The sequence below is a fragment of the Hippocampus zosterae genome, chromosome 14 (genome assembly GCF_025434085.1).
Source record: "Hippocampus zosterae strain Florida chromosome 14, ASM2543408v3, whole genome shotgun sequence".
Lineage (NCBI taxonomy): Eukaryota > Metazoa > Chordata > Actinopteri > Syngnathiformes > Syngnathidae > Hippocampus > Hippocampus zosterae.
The window spans coordinates 16,602,204-16,623,108 of NC_067464.1; the positions used below are offsets into that span (position 1 = coordinate 16,602,204).

Below are 20,905 nucleotides of genomic sequence, written 5' to 3' on the forward strand. Positions count from 1 at the left end.
CAATTGACAATTGTTGTGTTTCCAGCTCGGTACAAAGGAAGGCTATCTACTGAAACAAGGAGCAGTTGTGAAGGTATGGGAAGCCGACAAATTTGAGCCATACCTTCTGTACTATTTAATGTGCAGTGGAGTAATTTATTATGCTATTTCACATGAACAAATGCTTGGTTTGCAGAGCTGGAAGCAAAGATGGTTCACACTAAGCAGAAATGAACTGAAGTACTTTAAAGACCAAATGGTTAGTTTACATTCTACATACTTAGGGCTGGGCAATAATTCGCTATCATTATATAAGACGATCGACACATAATGCAAAATGCCTTCAATAAAATGTTCCATCGAAAAACTAAATCAGAAAGACAACTCAGACCCTGGCATTCTGCGTGCGGTCGGCAGAGATTTTGAGCCATGATTTTGAGCGCAAAAGCTTGTTTTGACCACGGTCGAGTTGCAGAATGCTCGTCTGCCGAGTCCATGGTCACAAAGAAGGAGCAGCTGAAATCAATGATAAAGTGTGTACATGCACACACATCGAATGAAAAGTGTGGTTTAGCTTTTATCAAATCAATGAAATGTTGCCTCAGTGCAACTCTTACAGTAAGATTCCCGGTATATTGTAAAAACTAACACCTCTGGATGGATCCATGCAGTAGAGGTCAAGGAGTTCCTTGTCTTTTGTGCTCGCTCTCGTGAATTTCCGCCGGCTCCGACGCTTAGCATGTCCATGAAGATACAATCAGATAAAACATGGTATATGGCAATAATGAGCCAACTAAGTGGAACTAAGATGGCTGGTCAACTGGAAAGTTTGCAAAACAAAAGAAAAGGAAACAAGTATTCATTTGTTACACTTACATGGTCTGTCTAGCAAATGAAGGTTAATGTAACTGTATCAATGATGCGGCATAGTATCTTCGGCAACTAAGGCAACTAAGCGGTAATGGTGGCACTGCTTCCGGCAGAGCTTGGATGTACTAGACAACATTGCACGTTATATTGTTTTACAGTGGAGAGAAAAACATTGAACAAAGTAAGTTCTTTGAAAATTGTTTTTACTACCATATATGGTGAATTGTATTTTTCCTGTGGATAGCAGTTTTATTGCAATGTATCTTTAACTTTTTAAATAATTTGTCTTATTTTAAATCAGGAACAAAATACATTGAGATGAAAAAAAAAATCAACATATATCAAAATTGACTGATCTGAATTACATTTCAGCCTTATCGCCCAGCCCGAAATTCAACTTAATTCAATGGTTTGTAACTTTACACCTTCAGCACATTGTGCACTTTATTGTTTCCTTTTCTGTAGTATGAGGAGCCCATTCGAACCCTGGACCTGAAGGCATGCTCTGCAGTCCAGTTTGACTACTCTCAAGAAAGAATCAACTGTTTCTGGTAGGAGGTTAAATTTGGCATGGTGATCGTTCAGTCAGTATGTCCATGGATAGTTTCTGCTTGTATCTTTTTTGAGTACAAAATATAAGTGCAGAACTTAGCTACTGTTTGAAGAAATAATACTGTCTACCCCTTGCGGGTTTTCCCTTTGAAGATGCTCTACAGCAGTGGTCCCCAACCATGTTTGTGTCACAGACCAGTTGAGACAAGTACCGCCGAACACTATTGTTCATTGCTTTTAAATGGACAGTTTTAAAGCACTGGTACTGACAACAAAGATAATTACAGAGTAATTAAACATTTTATGAACATAGATTTTTTTTCATGCATCTTTAACAGTGTCATTCTACTGTCGAACATATGTAGAATAAAGAAACAGTAAACTACTGTGAAATGAACTAATCGTGAATAATGAACTACTACGATTTCCTCCCACATTCCAAAAACATGCATGGCAGGCTGATTAAAGACTCTAAATTGTCCCTTGGTCTGAGTGTGAGCGTGGATGGTTGTTAGTCTGTGTGTGCCCTGCAATTGGCTGGCAACCGGTTCAGGGTGTCCCCCGCCTACTACCCAAAGACAGCTGGGATAGGCTCCAGCACCCCCCGCGACACTTGTGAGGATCAAGTGGATCGGAAAATGGATGGATGGAATATACCAACAGCGGCCACAGCTTCAATGGCTTCTCTTTTTCCCATGACAGGAAGTGGTCAGTTTGAATTGTCACATTTTTTTGGTAGAGGTCATTTGGACACGTTCCCCATTATTCCCTCACGAAACAACATTCTGAAGTACCCAGTGAGCTCTCTGAGTACAGAGTACAGTTTTTAACAATATGGTGCTTTCGTTCCCTTCGAAAGGTAGTGGACTCAAAAAGCTGGAAACTCGAAACTACTACAGTAAGTATTCCCGCCTATGGACTTCTGTCAAATGAAAATTCCCTCACCCGAAATAAAAACCTCTGCATTAAAGTTTTGAGTACCATATTACATTAACGATCAATTCATAAAAATGGAAGTTCCAGACCATCTATGGTCACGAGCTATGGGTCGTGACCGAAAGAACGAGATCCCGGATACAAGCGGCCGAAATGAGTTTTCTCCGCAGGGTGTCCGGGCACTCCCTTAGAGATAAGGTGAGAAGGTCGGTCATCCGGGAGGGGCTCGGAGTCGAGCTGCTTCTCCTCCACATCGAGAGGAGCCAGATGAGGTGGCTTGGGCATCTGATTCGGATGCCTCCTGAACGCCTCCCTGGTGAGGTGTTCCGGGCATGTCCCACCGGGAGGAGACCCCGAGGAAGACCCAGGACACGCTGGAGAGACTATGTCACCCAACTGGCCTGGGAACGCCTCGGGATCCCCCGGGGAGAGCTGGAAGAAGTAGCTAGGGAGAGGGAAGTCTGGGCTTCCCTGCTAAAGCTGTTGCCCCCGCGACCCGGCCCCGGATAAGCGGTAGAAGATGGATGGATGGATGGATGGAAGTTCCAGAACCCGGAAGCCATATGGAAAGGCGCAGTCGCGCAAACTCAAGCTAGTCCTGCTCGTTACGATGGAATAACTGTGCCCGCGCTGCTATTTACTGGATCCAAAACGGCAGCATGTATGTTTTGTACTTTTGTTTGTTTGTTTATTGAACATACAGTATATATAAAAAAAATCCTCGTCTCAGCCCCCCTCGGGTGGTGTCCGTCCCTCATTCAGCTCGGGTCCTCTACACATCATTTGGGACCGCTACATCCACTACAACGACTTTCCTCTGCCCTTTATCTATGATCACGATATCTGGTTGGTTCGCCATTACCATCTTGTCAGTCTGGATCCGGAAGTCCCACAGGAGCTTCGCTCTGTCATTCTCCAACACCTTCGGAGGTGTTTCCCATTTTGACCTTGGGGTTTCCAGTCCATACTCCGCACAGATTTTTCGGTAGACTATGCCAGCCACCTGGTTATGGCGTTCCATGGAGGCTTTACCTGCAGCTTACACCCTGCAGTTATGTGTTGGATCGTCTCAGGTGCCTCTTTGCACAACCTACACCTTGGGTCTTGTCTGGTGTGGTATATCTGGGCCTCAAAGGCTCTGGTGCTCAGGGCCTGCTCCTGAGCAGCCAGGATGAGTGCCTCTGTGCTGTCCTTCAGGCCAGCCCTCTCTAGCCACTGATAGGACTTCTTGAGATCGGCCACTTCAGTTATGGTCCGGTGGTACATCCCGTGTAGGGGCTTGTCCTCCATGATGGTCCCTCTTCCAGCGCCTCATCTACTGTTCCCCATTGTCTGAGTCATTCTCTGAGTACGTCATCCGTTGGAGACTTCTCCTTGATGTATTCATGGAGCTTGGATGTTTCATCCTGAACATTGGCTCTCACACTCACTAGTCCCCGGCCTCCTTCCTTGGGATGGAACCCTCCATGCATGGTTAGGAGCTTTCGGGTCCTAACATCCGTGGTCTGAATCTCTTCCTTTGGCCACCTTATTATTCCTGCTGGGTATCTGATCACTGGCAGGGCATAGCTGTCTATTGCCCGGGTCTTATTCTTGCCATTGAGCTGGCTTTTTAGGACTTGCCTCACTCGCTGGAGGTATTTGGCCGTAGCCGCTTTCCTTGTTGCCAGTTTGAGGTTGCCATTGGCTTGTGGTATACCGAGGTACTTGTAACTGTCCTCAATGTCTGCTATTGTTCCTTCAGGGAGTGAGAGCCCTTCAGTGCGGACTATCTTTCCTCTCTTAGTCACCATCCGACTACATTTCTCAAGCCCGAATGACATCCCGATGTCGCTGCTGTAGATCCTGGTCGTGTGGATCAGGGAGTCTATGTCCCTTTCGCTCTTAGCATACAGCTTTATGTCATCCATGTAGAAGAGGTGACTGATTGTAGCTCCATTTCTGAGGCGGTATCCATAGCCTGTCTTGGTGATCGTTACGGTAGGGATCGCCCTCAGTGCTGCATTCACACTTTCCATGAGACCTTCAGGTGGTACTTCGCATAGCCATTGTAATCGGTTTCTAGGTTACCCAGCTTTCATTCTCGCCATGATCTTAGCTTTCAGGTCAGTTGCTGCCTCGCTCAGCATTTCATTCATTGGGGCTGGCCTCCCAATCTCATCATCTGCATTCATTGGGGTTTGCCTCCCAATCTCTGGTATGACCTCCTCCTCTGATCTGGCAGTCTGGGGCCTTTCACCATGGAACCTGCGTTGTACCTCTTCCATCTCAAGTTGTGACAGCAGTTGCCGTTTGTGGATGTTGGAACACTGAGTTACTAGTTGTTTCGTGGTCAACCGTGACTGTGGGTTTCGAAGTAACCATTCAGTCCACATTCTCTGCATGTAACCCCTCTGACTAGGGTTGCTTGAGTAGTAGCATTCCAACAGAGCCATGTTATATATATATATAACATGGCTCAGAACATGGCTCAGACGTCGCCCGGCCAAACAAGGTCTGCGTCAGGTGCTGGGGTACCAGAGCACCTTGATGAAAAATGGGCTACTTGGAACAAAGCGGAGATGAGCGAGATGTGATAACATGGCTCTGTTGGAATGCTACTACTCAAGCAACCCTAGTCAGAGGGGTTACATGCAGAGAATGTGGGCTAACTTCGAAACCCACAGTCACGGTGGGTTTCGAGTCACAAGTTATAACATTGGAAGCATGTCTCCAGGAAGGAGCCATCTTGGAGTCGACGTTTTACCGTAATGACCATACAAAAGATGCACCGGATTTTAAGGCGCTCGATGAGCTTTTAAGAAAATTGAAGACTTTTCGGTACGCCCTATAGTGCGGAAAATACGGTAGGTTTTTTTGGACTATTCTCTTGAATTTGTTTTGAACTCAGAAAACGATTTACTTTATTTTCAGGTCCGTTTCAAAATTATTCCACAGATTAACACCTATGACAGATACACTTCTTTGCTTGATGTTAATTGTTTTGGATTTTTTGTATAGGTTGGTACGTCTTAAATCAGGGGTGCCCATTACGTCGATCCTTATCTACCGGTCGATCTAGAACTCGTCCCAATTAGATCCGAAAGGTGTAGAGGAGAAAAAACTAAACAAAAACATTTGTGTGTCTTTGCACATGTTAGTAATATATTATTGTGTTAATGCACACTGCACCCCAATCATCCTATCAGTCTCATTTTCCCAAAGATTTTAAAATTAAAATAAAACAAAGCAGGTAAATCTTTAATCTACGGTGGCGCGTGACCCCGTCAGCGGAAGTTGTTAGCGCTCAGCAGTCTGCAAGTGCAGCTTGTGATCAGAGCTGTTGCGCTATATCTTTGATCGTCATTATTCTCATTCAGAGTTTGCTTCGTGTACAATTCACCGAGGCACAGGCAAAGAATAGGAATCTAGAGGGCTGAGGAAGCACTTTAAAACGGTACGCGTGAGCTACGATAGTCAAGATGCTGCAAAAGTTCGGCGCTTGCTTCCGTGTTTGGCTTCTCATCATGGCGTGCGCGCGTTTGAGTGTGTGTGCGTGCGCGGTAAGGGGCGATCCCGGGAGGTTGGTTGAACGAAAAGTAGATCTTCGGTCCAAAAAGTTTGGGCACCCCTGTCTTAAATCACAGCAGCTTTCTCGAATTTCAAAAAACTTCAGGATGTTTTGCCAGAGCAGGTGATTGTGTGCTTTGTACATTAATTGGCCGATTTTGAAGTCAACCAGCTCATAAAGTTTCATCGTGTTTAATTTGATAAATAGTGGATTTGTGGGTTCCGTATATTTTGATTGATTAATAATTCGGATTGCTTTTTTTGTAGTTTTAGAACATGGTGTGTGTTTGTTTTACAGGCATCTCCCCATATTTCCACACAGTAAGTCATATATGGTAGTAATAATGAAGAGTACAATATGTACAAAGATCTCTTATTTCGCACATTCTTGGTTTTGTAGAGGATCCCTATGGTTTTGGCTATTTTTCTTTTTACGCTATCGATATGTGGCTTCCAACATTTTTATGAATCTATTACTAATCCGAGAAACTTGGTTTCATACGCTCTTTCTATCTCAAATGAGTTTACCATAATTTTAGCTTGGTTTTTGTTTGATCTTCTGCCAAAAACAATTAACTTTGATTTTTTTCAAGTTAAGTGACAAATTATTCCTGTCAAACCAGTTTTTTAATTAGTTTAATTCATTTTCCACGGTTGTCAGGAGCTGTTTCAGATATTATCCAGAGAAGCATAAAGTTGTATCATCAGCAAATAGGACACATTTAAATTGTTTTGAGACCTTGCAGATATCATTTATATATACGACGAATAGTTTTGGACCAAGCACAGAAACCCGAGGAACTGCCATGAGTTATTTTCAGTTGATTCGATTTTTTTATTGTTGAACTGCAAATACAGGTACATACTGATATCTTTTGTCTCAATAACTTTGTATCCAACTTTTTATCTAATGCCACATCTCTCTAATGTATTCAATAATATACTCAGATCTATCATGTCAAAAGCATTTTTTAGATCCAGAAAAATCCCAACAGTAACAGTTTTTTCCCTGAAGCCATATTGATTTTCACTTAACAGCACATGTTTCTGTATAAATGTATCAAGTCTGCTTGAGAATAGTTTTTCTAATATTTTTGAGGATTGTGGTAATAGTGATGTTGGTCTATAATTTGTAAACAAATGTCTTTCTCCACTTTTATAAATTGGAATAACTTCAGCAATTTTCATTTTTGATGGAAAGATACCAGCTTTGAGTGACAGGTTGCATATATATGTGAAAGGTCACACTACAAATTCTATAATATGTTTTATTATTGTCATATAAATATTAAAGCAATCAGTTGAGTTTTTATTTATTGTATTTGAATTTTTATTTTTAATATTTGATACTTCTTCATGATTCACAGCAGTAAGGAACATTGTGGAAGAGTTTTTTTCCCCACATATCTATCCATTTCAAACGAGTTTATTGGAGCAGGAATTTGTTTTGCTAGGTTACTGCCAATATTAACAAAATCCTCATTAAATTAAATTGGTATTTCAGCAGTTTTTTCAATAATAGTATTTTTGTCTTTAATAAATACTCTGGAAAATTCACATTTTTAGGACTATTTCTAATTTCTTGATGAAGTATTTTACATATTTCTTGCATGTTGCTTTTATTCTGCTCTAATAGTGCATGATAATGGTCTCTTATTAATCTTACAATATTTACTAATTTATTTTTATAGGTCTTGTGTTCCATTTCTGCCTCTTTAGTTCTCAATTTTATAAACAATTTATATAAATTGATTTTCTTTTTAAATGCATTTTCTATGTCTTTTGCTATCCATGGCTTACTTGGGTCTTGATGGAAAATGTTTATCATATAAGGAGATTATGGTTGACTGAAATGCATCAAACGCTGTATTTGGGTCTTCGTTTGAGTAGACCTCGGTCCAGTTTTGTTTTTCTAGGTCTTGCTTAAAAGCATTGATGGAGCGTTGGATTCTTAGTCTTATTTCTTATAAGTGAGTTGTTGACTTTCTTTTTCTATAAAAATAATTATGAAAAACTGCAAAGACAGGTAGATGGTCACTTAGATCAGTAATGAGAAGTCCAGTTTCCATTTTATGTTCAATCTTATTTATAAATATGTTATTTATTTATGTGGTCGTGTCCACTGTTATTCTACTCGGTTTCAGGATTACTGGGAAGACTGTTGCTATACATAGTATTTATTAAGTCAGTTTTTTTTAATGTCCATTTGGGTTGAATAAGTCAATGTTATAGTCACCACACATTTTTCGCGTTTTCCTATCGTTGGACTAGCTGAGCAGATCTGTTAGTTTTTTTTTATTGAACGTGTCAATACATGATCCTGGTGTCCTATAGATGCAACTTATGATGACATTTGATGTCTTTTTATGATGTATTTCAATAGTTACACATTCCATTAGGTTTTCGATTGTGCTTGTCAATCTCTTGATTTTACTGCATTTAAGTGCTTTGTCTACATATATTGCAATCCCCCCTTTTTTTTGTTTTCCCTATTTGTTGCAAACATTTCATATCCTTCTATTTTCATTTCACAGTTTTTTTTTCCATCGTCAAGCCAAGTTTCTGATATGGCAATTATTTTAAATTTATTGAATTTAGTCAAGTATTCTTTGATTTGTGTGAAGTTTGTATAGAAACTTCTACTGTTAAAATGTATTTCTGAAAGTGCATTTTCCAATTCAACAATAGTGTTGAATTGTTCGTCCGCGTAATAGTCAGAGTTTGTTACGCTGTGTTTGTTCTTGAAATTATTGTCCGGGTCCAAATTGTTCTCAGGGTCGAATGGCTTGTGGTCAGCACTATCATAGGGTTGGAAGTCCATGTTTTTGGTATGTGCATTTCCTGCTTCAGTCGAGTCAGAGTTTTTGTCGTCAGGTGGTGAACAGTTTTCAGCTGACGACAAAAACTCTGATTAATGAGAAGTGACTCTCTTGGCATGACTTAACTGGAATCGCAAACGATTTTCTCTTTTGTTAATTTACATTTACGTCCTGTAGATCGGGGCATCCAAACAAAATGGTAATGACCGAGGAAGAGAGAATGGAATGCATCCGATTGGCTGCTCAGAGTAAATTGCTTGTGGATCAACGGACAGTCGAGTAAACGAACGTTTCCTGTAATGGCTAACCTATTATCGTGCTAAAAAACCTCCGCTAACTGGACCGCTAATAAGAGAGAAGGTGAGTTCCATAACAAAAACTATGGGCATAGAGGACTTTGAAGTGTCCGGTGACTGGCTTTAAAAGTTGGTTGCACGATATCAACTGAGCAATGCTGTCTTGTGTGGTGGTCGCGGGGAGGTCAAGTTAGAGACAGTGAATGGGTAGATAGTCTGTTACTCGTCTCTTTTTGTAGCAAATAGTCCTAATTTTGTGGTGCGTGTTGTTATACTGTATTTTGTTCATATACATGTGCTGAATGCTGCCGTTTTTGTGTTCTGAACAGTTTTTGGACCGTGTATTTTTGCATTTTATTGCTTGTGTTGTTACACACAGATTTTTTTAAACATATTTGCATGTTCAGAAAGGACATGGACCATTGTCGTTTCCATCATAAGGACATTCTGTTATAAGGAAAGATTGGACAAAGCAAATATGCCTCCTTACTGGAGAATACTTATCTGTACAGTAAATATTCTGTGGTACGGAATCATGTTTGCGCTGTCCAATCCTTCCTTATAAAAGAATTTCCTTATGTGGGAAATGAGCATGCTACGTGTCCTTTATGAACACGCAAGTATGTGAACAAAATACACATGTAACAACTCAAGCAATGAAATGCAAAAATATATGCTCCTAACACTGTTTATAACACAAAAGCTGCAATGCAGTATAACAAACTTAGGACTATTTGCCCTACAATGAGACGAGTAACAGACAGGGTGGCTTTTCTGTCCACGATCTCACTGTCTCTAACTCGACCTCCCCTCGATCGACACCCAATAAAGCGTTGGTCATCTGATGTCATGCAATGAACTTTTAAAATCAGCCACGGGACATTTCGTAGTCCTCGATGGCAATAGTTAGCGTGATGGAACTCGCCTTCACTCTAATTAGTGCTCCAGATTGTGTCAGGTTTTTAGCATGACAACAAGTAAAGCATTACAGGAAACACTTGTTTATTTGACTGTCCATTGAGCCACAAGCAATTTACTTTGAGCAGCTCATCGGCAGCCAATTCCACTCTTATCTTCCACGGATCTCGCTACAGTATCTACACACATAGATATTGAGGTCCCCTCTTGGCCTATCGGAGGACAGGATGTGGTAAATACAGTAAATATTCCCATTCCCGAAATTCTATGCAAAGGAATATCCTTCACCCGGAATAAAAACCTATGCATTAACATTTTGACTACGATATTACATGTTACCGGAAGTTGCGTAAGCGGAAATTCCGCTAGCCGTCACCCGGATGGAGGTGTAATGCCGTGGGAGCTTAAATACACGCAACGCCCACCCGATGCGATGGAAAAGACAACGCTGAAACAAGTTTTCACTTCGCGTTTTTCAATCATCAGATTCTAAACGACGTCGTGCAAGTGAGTTTTTATTGCCGTGCGTTTTATTGCAATTGTGAATGATTTTAACGTTATTCACTTACGTCCTGTAGAACGCGGCACTAGCTTAAAAGCAGCACCCACTCGACACGACCGAAGAAACGTGTTCGCTTCGCCGTTTTCATTCATCAAATTCGAAACGAATACGTGTAAGCAACTTTTTATTGGTGTGCGTTTTACTGTAATTGCGAAAGATTTTAACTTTATTCAATTACGTCGGGTAGATCATCGCCTCGAAACGTAGAAGAACTGTAACGACTGGAGCGGAGCGAGCTAAATGCATCCGTTTGAGCGAGGCTGGACACAAAGTTAAAAAGATACAGCAGACACTTGGGAGTCGGAAAGACGCAAATCTACGAAACTTTAAACAACAAGGCATCGATTCAACTCCTGATGACAAGCCACCATCCAGCAAGGAAGCAATGCAAATTGCAACAAAAATCCTTCAGTATGCACAAGAATTACCAGACATCGGTGATCAACGGGACAGTTACTTGCAACTAGCAAGAAAACTGTATGACACGCACGCAAACATTGTCATAAACCAAAGAATGCATCCAATAAAACAATCCAAAATACATATTTTTTTCCCAAGATAGAAAAAAAATAAACATTAAAATACTGTATGTATTTTACTGTTGTGATTTTTTTGATACACCTGTATTGCAGTTTTTGTTATATAAACAGTTTTTGGACAGTATATTTTTGTATTTTATTGATTGTGTTGTTACACGTGCATTTTGTCAACATACTTGCAGGTTCATAAAGGACATGTACCATGTTCATTTCCCTAATGAGGAATTTCTGTTATCAGGACAAATTGGACAGTGCAAACACGAGTCCATACTAGAGAATATTTACTGTATACCGGGACCACACGCGAAAGATGGTTTACTACGCATGTTTGTTTGTGTGTGTGTGTGTGTGTGTGTGTGTGTGTGTGTGGCTGGGGGAGGTGCACGAGAGAGAGAGAGAGAGAGAGAGAGAGAGAGAGAGAGAGGGGGGGGGAATAGTTGGGCTTGTACAAAAAAGCAGCACGTTTCTGGCCTCCTTAATTGTTTAATCACAAACACATCGGCAGCTTGCTGGACGTGCTAACCAGTTCTTAATCGAAGGTGATAGTTGGGAAAAAAATACCACAGTACATAACATAAACTCTTACAGAAAATTCACAATCTGAGGCCTGTGAATGCCTGGCAACCATCAAAAGGTACACACCTTTTTTCTGTTGGACCCTAAACAGTATCATCAATGGGTGGATGTTTTTTGCCCCACAAGGAAATATTTGATTTTTTTTAAGAACAATGGGTGGCAATTGTGACCTGTAGATGTGAAAAAGCTACTGTTCCAACTTTGAGCCCAACTGCCTGTCATGGACATCTTGTCATATTCTTTCAATGTTTCAAATTATGTCCTGTACTTTGTGCTTACACCAAATATATATTGCCTCCACAGTCTTGTGTTTCCCGACAGAACATTTTATCTCTGTGCAAAGACTGGTGTGGAGGCAGATGAGTGGATCAAGATTCTTAGATGGAAATTGGTGAGCTTTTCTATGCTCTATGCACACCGTGCTGTGAGGAACTAACTACTTGACGACCTCCCCTGTATTGGTGCAGTTCTCAGACCAAAACATGCAGTCTAAAAAATACCACAGCACTTTCGGAGCCTCAATTGAGTATTGGGGGAAGTTGTACCAAAGTTCATGAATACGTTTAAGGAAGTTCTAGTGTCTGATAGAGCATTTGCACTACCATCAGCACAAAACATTTGAAAAGTCATGTCTTGCAAATGTCCCTTGCGCAAAGTTTAACCAACATCTTTTTTTTTTCCTAGTCCCAGGCACATAAATGTCAATGAGAGTGACCAGATCTTGCAGAACACTCCAAAGTGAAGTGGGGACACTCTTCCTTCATTAAACTGTCTGTGAGGCCATGATATCACATTTTGTGACAACATCTTATTAAAATTGCCCTAATAATATTCTTCGATTTTGCTTAAAGATGATAGGTCAAAATCAGGTATGTCCAGCTGTGGTCCTCATGGGCCGCTGTCACACCTGTTTTCATTCGCTCCAACACAGCTGCAACACACTTGAATTAAAGGATCAACTCAACAGCAAGCTCTGAGGAAGCATGAGAACGATCCTCATCAGCTATGTTGCAGCAGGGACAGATAGAAAACAGGCAGAACAGCGCTGGCATTGGGGACCGAGTTTGAACACCCCTGTCTTAAATCATTATTTAAGACAAGAAAAATTATACGAAATAGTAGTTACTCATGCCATAGCAGTACATCAACCGGTTGATATTTCTCCTTTAACAGGGTCCTTTGAGATATACATTTATGATGGTTCATTGTGTTTATGTTTCTGGTGTGTATTATCCATCCATCCGTGATCTTGTGAAACCAAAATAAAGAAAAAACAGTGTGAAATGGCAAGGCCATGATTTTTGTATTTTCTGTGCTTCGAAAGCGGACCTTTCATCACTTTTTTTTTTGTCCACAGTCATGAGGATATCACGGGACATAAAGAAAAAAAAGTTTGTTAATTTATAGGGTTTTAATAAACAAATGAACAACATTAATGTAAAGCATATAAATATAAATGAAAAACTCAGTAACGGAAAAAAAATGTTGGAAAGCAATCAGAATCAGAATCAGAATCATCTGAGGCAATTAGGTGTTGTGCCACACCCTACTCCCACTGTCATTGAATTTATTAAGGGGAAAAAATATAGCTCATACTTTCCCAAAAAACTTTCATAAATGCAGGAATAGCTCATCAACACTTCCAGCCAACCTCACAAACAGCGTAGTCCAGGGGTGCCCAAACTTTTTGGATCTAAGTTTTTGATCAACTAACCTCACGGGATCTACCCTTACCGGCGCGCGCACGCGCGCACACACACACACACACACACACACACACACACACCCAAACACACAAATTTAAGATTTACCTGCTTTATTTTATTTTTTAAATATTTTTTTTGTGAAAATGAGACTGATTAGTGTGCAGTGTATATTAACACAAAAAAATATACAGTATTACTAACATGTACAAAGACACACAAATGGTAGGGGTTTTTTTTCTTCTCGACACTCCTCGGATCTACTTGGGACCTGTCTTAGATCTACCGGTAGATCAGGATCTACCTAATGGGCAAGCCGTAGTCCAATCATTGATTTGTTTAATGCTAGCCAGAATAATTTGAACTTGACCTCAATATCTTCCTCTGAAGTACAGTATAAAAGGCCTTGTCAAGAAGGGACTATAGAAAGTCTGCTGCTCCATACCAAATTGTGCCACATTTCCCTTGAAACTGCAGCTAACTTGACTGCTGACACTGTCTTCTCCATTATTAATATCATACAGTGGTTCTCTTGCAAAGTCATGGAAATCTGCAATTGTTCTCCCACCAAGCCTTTGGTCTGAGGCAATTATTGTGCAATCTAGATTCCAATCTGTCTAGCTAAATTGTTGGAGTCTTCCACAGATGTGTAACAAAAACATTTCTTAACTGATAACTCTATTTTGAATCCCGCTCAACCTGGCGCCCTGTCCATTGCTCCTCTCCCTCTACACGAACGATTGCACTTCAACACATCTAGCCATCAAACTCGTAAAGTTCACAGACAACACCACAGTCATCGCGCTCATCAAAAGGGGTGTTCATACGGCAACTTTTACTCCGGTGTAGCACAAGGGCTGCCCCCTGTAGACCGTTCACATGTACAAAGTTATACCGGTGTAACCCCTGAACATAGCTTAAACTGGATCAAATTTAACCCTGCTCAGCAGGTGGTTTAAAAACTTGCTGCGGAGTAAACCACAGCATTGATTTGTCTGGAGGAGTATATGTCAAAAACAAGGCGGAGAAAAGGAAGTACACTTTACGCACACGCTGGTTTTATTTCCGTCGTATATAGAGTATAATCGTCTTGTATGCCCGCAGAAACTGCTGTGTGAACGCAAGTAGGGCTGCACCGGGGTTAACATGCTCCTCTTTAGTAAGCAGCTTTATACTTGTGAACGCTCCACAAAATTTGCCGGTGCTAGATGTATCGCAACAAAATGCATCGGTGCAGCACCGATGCAAATATGCACTGTGTGAACACCCCTACTCCGGCGACGAGCAGCCGACGCTCTGGTGCTGCGAACACAACCTGGAGCTGAACTCCAGGAAACATCCTTCACTACAGCTGTCCCTCACACGATCCAACTGCCCTGTGTCAACTCTCGAGACCTTCAAGTTCCTGGGAATCACAGTTTCCCAGGACATGAAGTGGGAGACACCAACTCCATCCTGAAAAAGGCCCAGCAGAGGATGTATTTCCTGAGGCTGCTGAGGAAGCATGGCCTGCCGCAGGAGGTGCTTAGATGGTTCTGCACAACAGTCATCGAATCAATCCTGTGTTCTTGCATCATGGTTTGATTTGGGGCCGCCACAAAATAAAGGACACAATCCAACTGCAATGGACAGTTAGAACGGAGGAAAACATAACTGACACTGCCCTACCCACTCTTGAGGACTTGCACACCGCAAGAACCAAGACAAAGGCACGGAAAATCCTACTGGAATCCCCACACCCTGCCCACCACCTTTTCCCGCTACTCCGCTCAGGCAACTGCTACCGATCCATGCGCACTAAAGACAGAACTCAAGGCAGACACTCAATCAGCTTCTTCACTCTAGCCATTAACTTCCTGAACGGCAACCCAAATCTATCTGTATAGTCGCTCTTTATCATGTTGCACACACCTGTGGAACAGCATTACCGCAATAATCATTGTAGCTCCAGCTCTGTACTTACCTGAACCACTGTCACTGATCTATATTCCACAGCAGCAGACACTTTAAAGCACTCAAGGACATCTGCATATTTGTCCTCTTGTACTACAAATACTGCTACTGGTCACTTTAAAATGGTGCAATGATTTTCTGCACCTACTGCACAATTGTTATAGTATTGTATTCTACCACTGATCACTTTAGCTCTGCTTGATACTGTGCACATTGTCTCACAGTTGTCATTGGGTGGTACCACCACACAACAGTTCACTTACATTACGGAATGTCCTTCCATACTTATTTGTCATGTCCTTGTTTATGATGATACGAGTGCAGCATGTACTATCGGACACAAATTCCTTGTGTGTTCTACATACTTGTCCAACAAAGATGATTCTGATTCTGACAATGACGCATTGCAAAGCTGTAACCTCGATGCGAATGACATCTCACAAGCTTTAGTTAACCAGAAGTCTTGTGCTGCTTTCTTAATTTATCGAACATATTTGACGGAACGAACCCTCTCCTGCAAAGGCTACAAAGCATAGGCTTTCGTAGCGCTGATGTTTCAGGATTTTCTCCAGAAAAGAATTGGTCCTCACAAATGTAGAGAAGCAGGGATAAGAATAATCTTGAATTCAGAAACGCAGGATATAACGAGAAGAACCAAAAAAGCTTGCAACAGGCAAAGAAAAATAAGAATGCTAAATGACATCACAAAAGGACAAGGAATTCCAATGAAAAGAACAACAATACAACTGAGATGAATAACAACGAAAATCTGACTTACAAGAGCAAAGATGATGGAACTATGATTCATGAATGTCATGATAAGTGGTACGCAAAGCCCAGGCCGGGGACCAATAGTGGTCCCTGGGTCATTTGGTACCGGGCCGCATAGAATAAATAAATAACTTACATTATTTCCGTCTTATTACGCCTATAATGCCATTTGTATCATATTCAATACATGCATTTTCATTATGTAACTCATACTTTATATTACATTGAATCATCTGTATCAAATTTGATACTGTTGGGGGAAGAGCGGCCTCCTCCTCCCTGCGTGTTCGTTGAATTTCGGACGAGGAGAATGTTGGTTGTTCAAATAAAGGCTGGAGTCGATGAACAGTTCCTTCAAAGCTTTTAATGCATTTTAAAGCAATAAAAACTCAAATTGAGTGTCACGCCTAAACCAAAGGACTTATGCACACACTTCAACATGTATTTAGTTCAGGTTGACCTCCTGTAGCATAAATGAGCATTAATTTGATCACACAACTAATTCCTATGAAGATACATTCAAAGTTATAAAAGTGCTCAGCTCGGCCTGAAAATGCATTTAAAGCAATAAAAACTCAAATTGAGTGTCACGCCTAAACCAAAGGACTTACACCCACATTTCAACATGTATTTTGTTCAGGATGACCCCCAAAGCCTAAATGAGCATTAATTTGACCACAGAACTCATTCCTATAAAGATACATTCAAACTCTGAAAACGTGCTCAGCTTGGCCTGAAAATGCATTTTAAGCAATAAACTTCAAATTGATTGTCACGCCTAAACCAAAGGACTTATGCACACATTTCAACATGTATTTAGTTCAGGTTGACCTCCTGAAGCCTAAATGACCATTAATTTGACTACACAACTCATTCCTAGGAAGATACATTCAAACTCAAAAAATGTGCTCAGCTCGGTCTGAAAATGCATTTAAAGCAATAAAACTCAAATTGAGTGTCACACCTAAACCAAAGGACTTATGCACACACTTCAACATGTATTTTGTTCAGGATGACCACCTAAAGCCTAAACGACCATTAATTTGATCACACAACTCATTCCCATGAAGATACATTCAAAGTGAGAAAACGTACTCAGCTCGGCCTGAAAATGCATTTAAAGCAATAAAAACTCAAATTGAGTGTCACGCCTAAACCAAAGGACTTATGCACACAATTTAACATACATTTAGTTCAGGTTGACCTCCTGAAGCTTAAATGACCATTAATTTGATCACACAACTCATTCCTATGAAGATACATTCAAAGTCAGAATACATGCTCAGCTCGGCCTGAAAATACATTTAAAGCAATAAAAACTCAAATTGTGAGTGTCACGCCTAAACCAAAGGACTTATGCGCACACTTCAACAAGTATTTTGTTCACGATGTCCTCCTGAAGCCTAATTGAGCATTAATTTGACCACACAACTCATTCCTATGAAGATACATTGAAACTCAGAAAACATGCTCAACTCGGCCTGAAAATGCATTTAAAGCAATAAATATTCAAATTCGGCCCGGTAGTCCAGTGGTTAGCACGTCGGCTTCACAGTGCAGAGGTACCGGGTTCGATTCCAGCTCCGGCCTCCCTGTGTGGAGTTTGCATGTTCTCCCCGGGCATGCGTGGGTTTTCTCCGGGTGCTCTGGTTTCCTCCCACATTCCAAAAATATGCATGGCAGGCTGATTGAACACTCTAAATTGTCCCTAGGTGTAAGTGTGAGTGCGAATGGTTGTTCGTCTCTGTGTGCCCTGCGATTGGCTGGCAACCGATTCAGGGTGTCCCCCGCCTACTGCCCGGAGACAGCTGGGATAGGCTCCAGCACCCCCCGCGACCCTAGTGAGGATCAAGCGGTTAGGAAGATGAATGAAGGATGAATGAATATTCAAATTGAGTGTCACGCCTAAACCAAAGGACTTATGCACACACTTCAACATGTATTTTGTTCAGGATAACCCCCTGAAGCCTAAATCATCATTAATTTAATCACACAACTCATTCCTATGAAGATACATTCAAACTCAGAAAACGTGCTCAACTCGGCCTGAAAATGCATTTAAAGCAATAAAAACTCAAATTGAGTGTCACGCCTAAACCAAAGGACTTATTCACACATTTCAACATGTATTTAGTTCATGTTGACCTCCAGAAGCCTAAATGGCCATTAATTTGACTACACAACTCATTCCTATGAAGATACATTCAAACTCAAAAAACTTGCTCAACTCGGCCGGAAAGTGCATTTAAAGCAATAAAAACTCAAATATAGTGTCACGCATAAACCAGACTTATGAACACATTTCAACATATTTAGTTCAGGTTGACCTCCTGAAGCCTAAATGAGCATTAATTTGACTACACAACTCATTCTTATGAAGATACATTCAAAGTCAAAAAACGTATTCAACTCGGCCTGAAAGTGCATTTAAAGCAATAAAAACTCAAATTGAGTGTCACACCTAAACCAAAGGACTTATGCACACACTTCAACATGTATTTAAAGCAATAAATACATGCTTTAACAACAACTCATTCCTATGAAGATACATTCAAACTCAAAAAATGTGCTCAACTCGGCCTGAAAATGCATTTAAAGCAATAAAAACTCAAATTGAGTGTCACGCCTAAACCAAAGGACTTATGCACACACTTCAACATGTATTTTGTTCAGGATAACCCCCTGAAGCCTAAATCATCATACATTTGATCACACAACTCATTCCTATGAAGATACATTCAAAGTCAAAAAACGGGCTCAACTCGGCCTGAAAATGCATTTAAAGCAATAAAAATTCAAATTGAGTGTCACACCTACACCAAAGGACTTATGCACACACTTCAACATGTATTTTGTTCAGGATAACCCCCTGAAGCCTAAATCATCATACATTTGATCACACAACTCATTCCTATGAAGATACATTGAAACTCAAAAACGTTCTCAACTCGGCCTGAAAATGCATTTAAAGCAATAAAAATTCAAATTGAGTGTCACGCCTATACCAAAGGACTTATGCCCACACTTCAACATGTACCGTATTTTCACGACTATTCGACGCATCGTACTAATGGCCGCAGTCTCAGTAATGCGTGACATTTCTGTATTTTACACATACACAGGACGCATCGTACGAATGGCCGCAGTTTTACAGTGGTAAAACATACGCCAGCTTAAAACATACGGCATGCATGCACACTCTAACACGTTAGCTTGAAGCATACGGTAGCATGCCAAGACATACAGATAAGATAAAAACACGTTTTTAAAAAGGCAACGAAAGCAGAACTGAGTTTGGGTGTATTTTATTTAGCCATCGTACAATGTTCTCACGTTTTTCGATCAATCATCACCCAGAAATCCATCAAAGTCCTCATCCTCTGTATCAGAAGCAGAGGACTGCACATCTCAGTTGTCATTGAATGCATCACATGCTAGTGTGAGTTGCTACACATTGCCGAGCGGAAAGAAGGAGTAGCAACATTTCTCTCGTGTGAAGCTTTCCCACATTTGAAAGTAAAGAACAGAGCGAAACATGGTGGCAGCGCGCGTGTGTGTAGAAAGAATTGAACAATTGTGCAAGTACCGTAATCCATCAAAAACGCTGCGTTCCCTCGTTGTTGCGTATTGTGGCGTAACTCGCCAAGCGCTGCCTCTCACTCTTTGTAAAGTTGTGTTTGCCACCGATCATCCATTGTTCCCATTCCGTTTGCAACTTTACTTTGAACGCCCGGTTGATGCCAATGTCCAGCGGTTGGAGTTCTTTAGTCAAGCCTCCGGGAATAACGGCAAGCTCAGAGTTCATTTGCTTGACTTGTTTTTTCACCGCTGCTGTGAGATGGGCACGCATGCCAAAAGCATAACCGGTGGCTTTAAGTTTGAAATGAGCTTCGTAGGCGTGTCTTTTTGTCGAATTTATTTTCAGGGGTTCTTAGAAACCAAAACCGAGTTGTTTTGCAACAATGCACATTGCCACACTCTATACAAGTGTTGGTACTGGCTTGAGGCGTCCACTTACACGCCCACCCTTCACCATTGGCGGACTAGCTTGCCTGTCCTCTCTCTCTCCCTCCCTCTCTCTCTCTCTCTCTCTCTCTCTCTCCCTCTCCATATATGTATATATATACGCCCACCCTTCCCTGATTGGCCGACTTCTCTCCCGCATGCCTGGCCACAGTCACTTCCGCCTTTTCTCGATATAAACAGCGTGTCGGCTGTCAGTCAGATTTTGGAACTCAGCGCATATAAAGGACGCTCCGCACCATAAGGCGTCCTGTCCATTTTGGAGAAAATTTAAGACTTTTAATAGCGCCTTATAGTCGTGAAAATACGGTATTTTGTTCAGGATAACCCCCTGAAGCCTAAATCATCATAAGGGTGTGGAAAATAATCGATATTAATCGATACATCGATGCGCACGTCCGCGATCCGAGTGCATCGGCTCATTCACTGGGTACGACGCGATTAACGGGTGAAATTCATCACGATGCATTGATGGGTATCGGTGAAATCGCGATTCATCACGATGCATTGATGGGTATCGGTAAAATCCGATTCATTCGCCGTTTTATTCATGTTAAACGTCACATATCTGCCCTTTCCTAGGCGCAATGAAAGCACCATCATTGATTTGCGTTTTGTGTTGAATACGGACGGTAGCCGTGCGTCACATACAGTCCAGTACACAACGAGCGAAACATTATGAAAGTTAGCGCACACAGCAGCAAGGAAACTACTATATTTAATGCAGCCGCAACATTCAAATCTTATGTTTGGAAATACTACGGCTTCGAAAAGAAAGACGGAAAGCTTGATAAAACATCCGTAATTTGCAAGGAATGTCGCACTAAGAAGCCATACAACGGCAGCACCACAAATATGC

General features: G+C 41.3%; 1 protein-coding gene and 1 long non-coding RNA gene across 8 annotated transcripts in view; both read left to right on the plus strand.

Moving 5' to 3' along the window:
- dapp1 (dual adaptor of phosphotyrosine and 3-phosphoinositides) overlaps positions 1 to 12,886 on the plus strand; it is a 41,948-nt gene extending 29,062 nt beyond the window's left edge. For 2 of the 7 annotated variants that reach the window (XM_052085855.1, XM_052085858.1), the window contains exons 5-8: positions 26 to 73; positions 176 to 238; positions 1,315 to 1,400; positions 11,900 to 12,886. In XM_052085855.1, the coding sequence (XP_051941815.1) occupies positions 26 to 73; positions 176 to 238; positions 1,315 to 1,400; positions 11,900 to 12,032 (330 nt within the window). In that variant the 3' untranslated portion in view covers positions 12,033 to 12,886. Of the gene's footprint in view, positions 1 to 25; positions 74 to 175; positions 239 to 1,314; positions 1,401 to 1,554; positions 1,677 to 11,899 lie in introns of those variants that run through there. The other 5 variants (XM_052085857.1, XM_052085860.1, XM_052085856.1 and 2 more) reach the window with 4 other exon arrangements.
- On the plus strand, positions 9,047 to 11,144 carry LOC127614579 (uncharacterized). Its single transcript, XR_007966622.1, has 2 exons — positions 9,047 to 10,593; positions 10,669 to 11,144. It is a non-coding gene; the product is annotated as an uncharacterized LOC127614579 (long non-coding RNA).
- Positions 12,887 to 20,905: the final 8,019 nt, after the last annotated feature.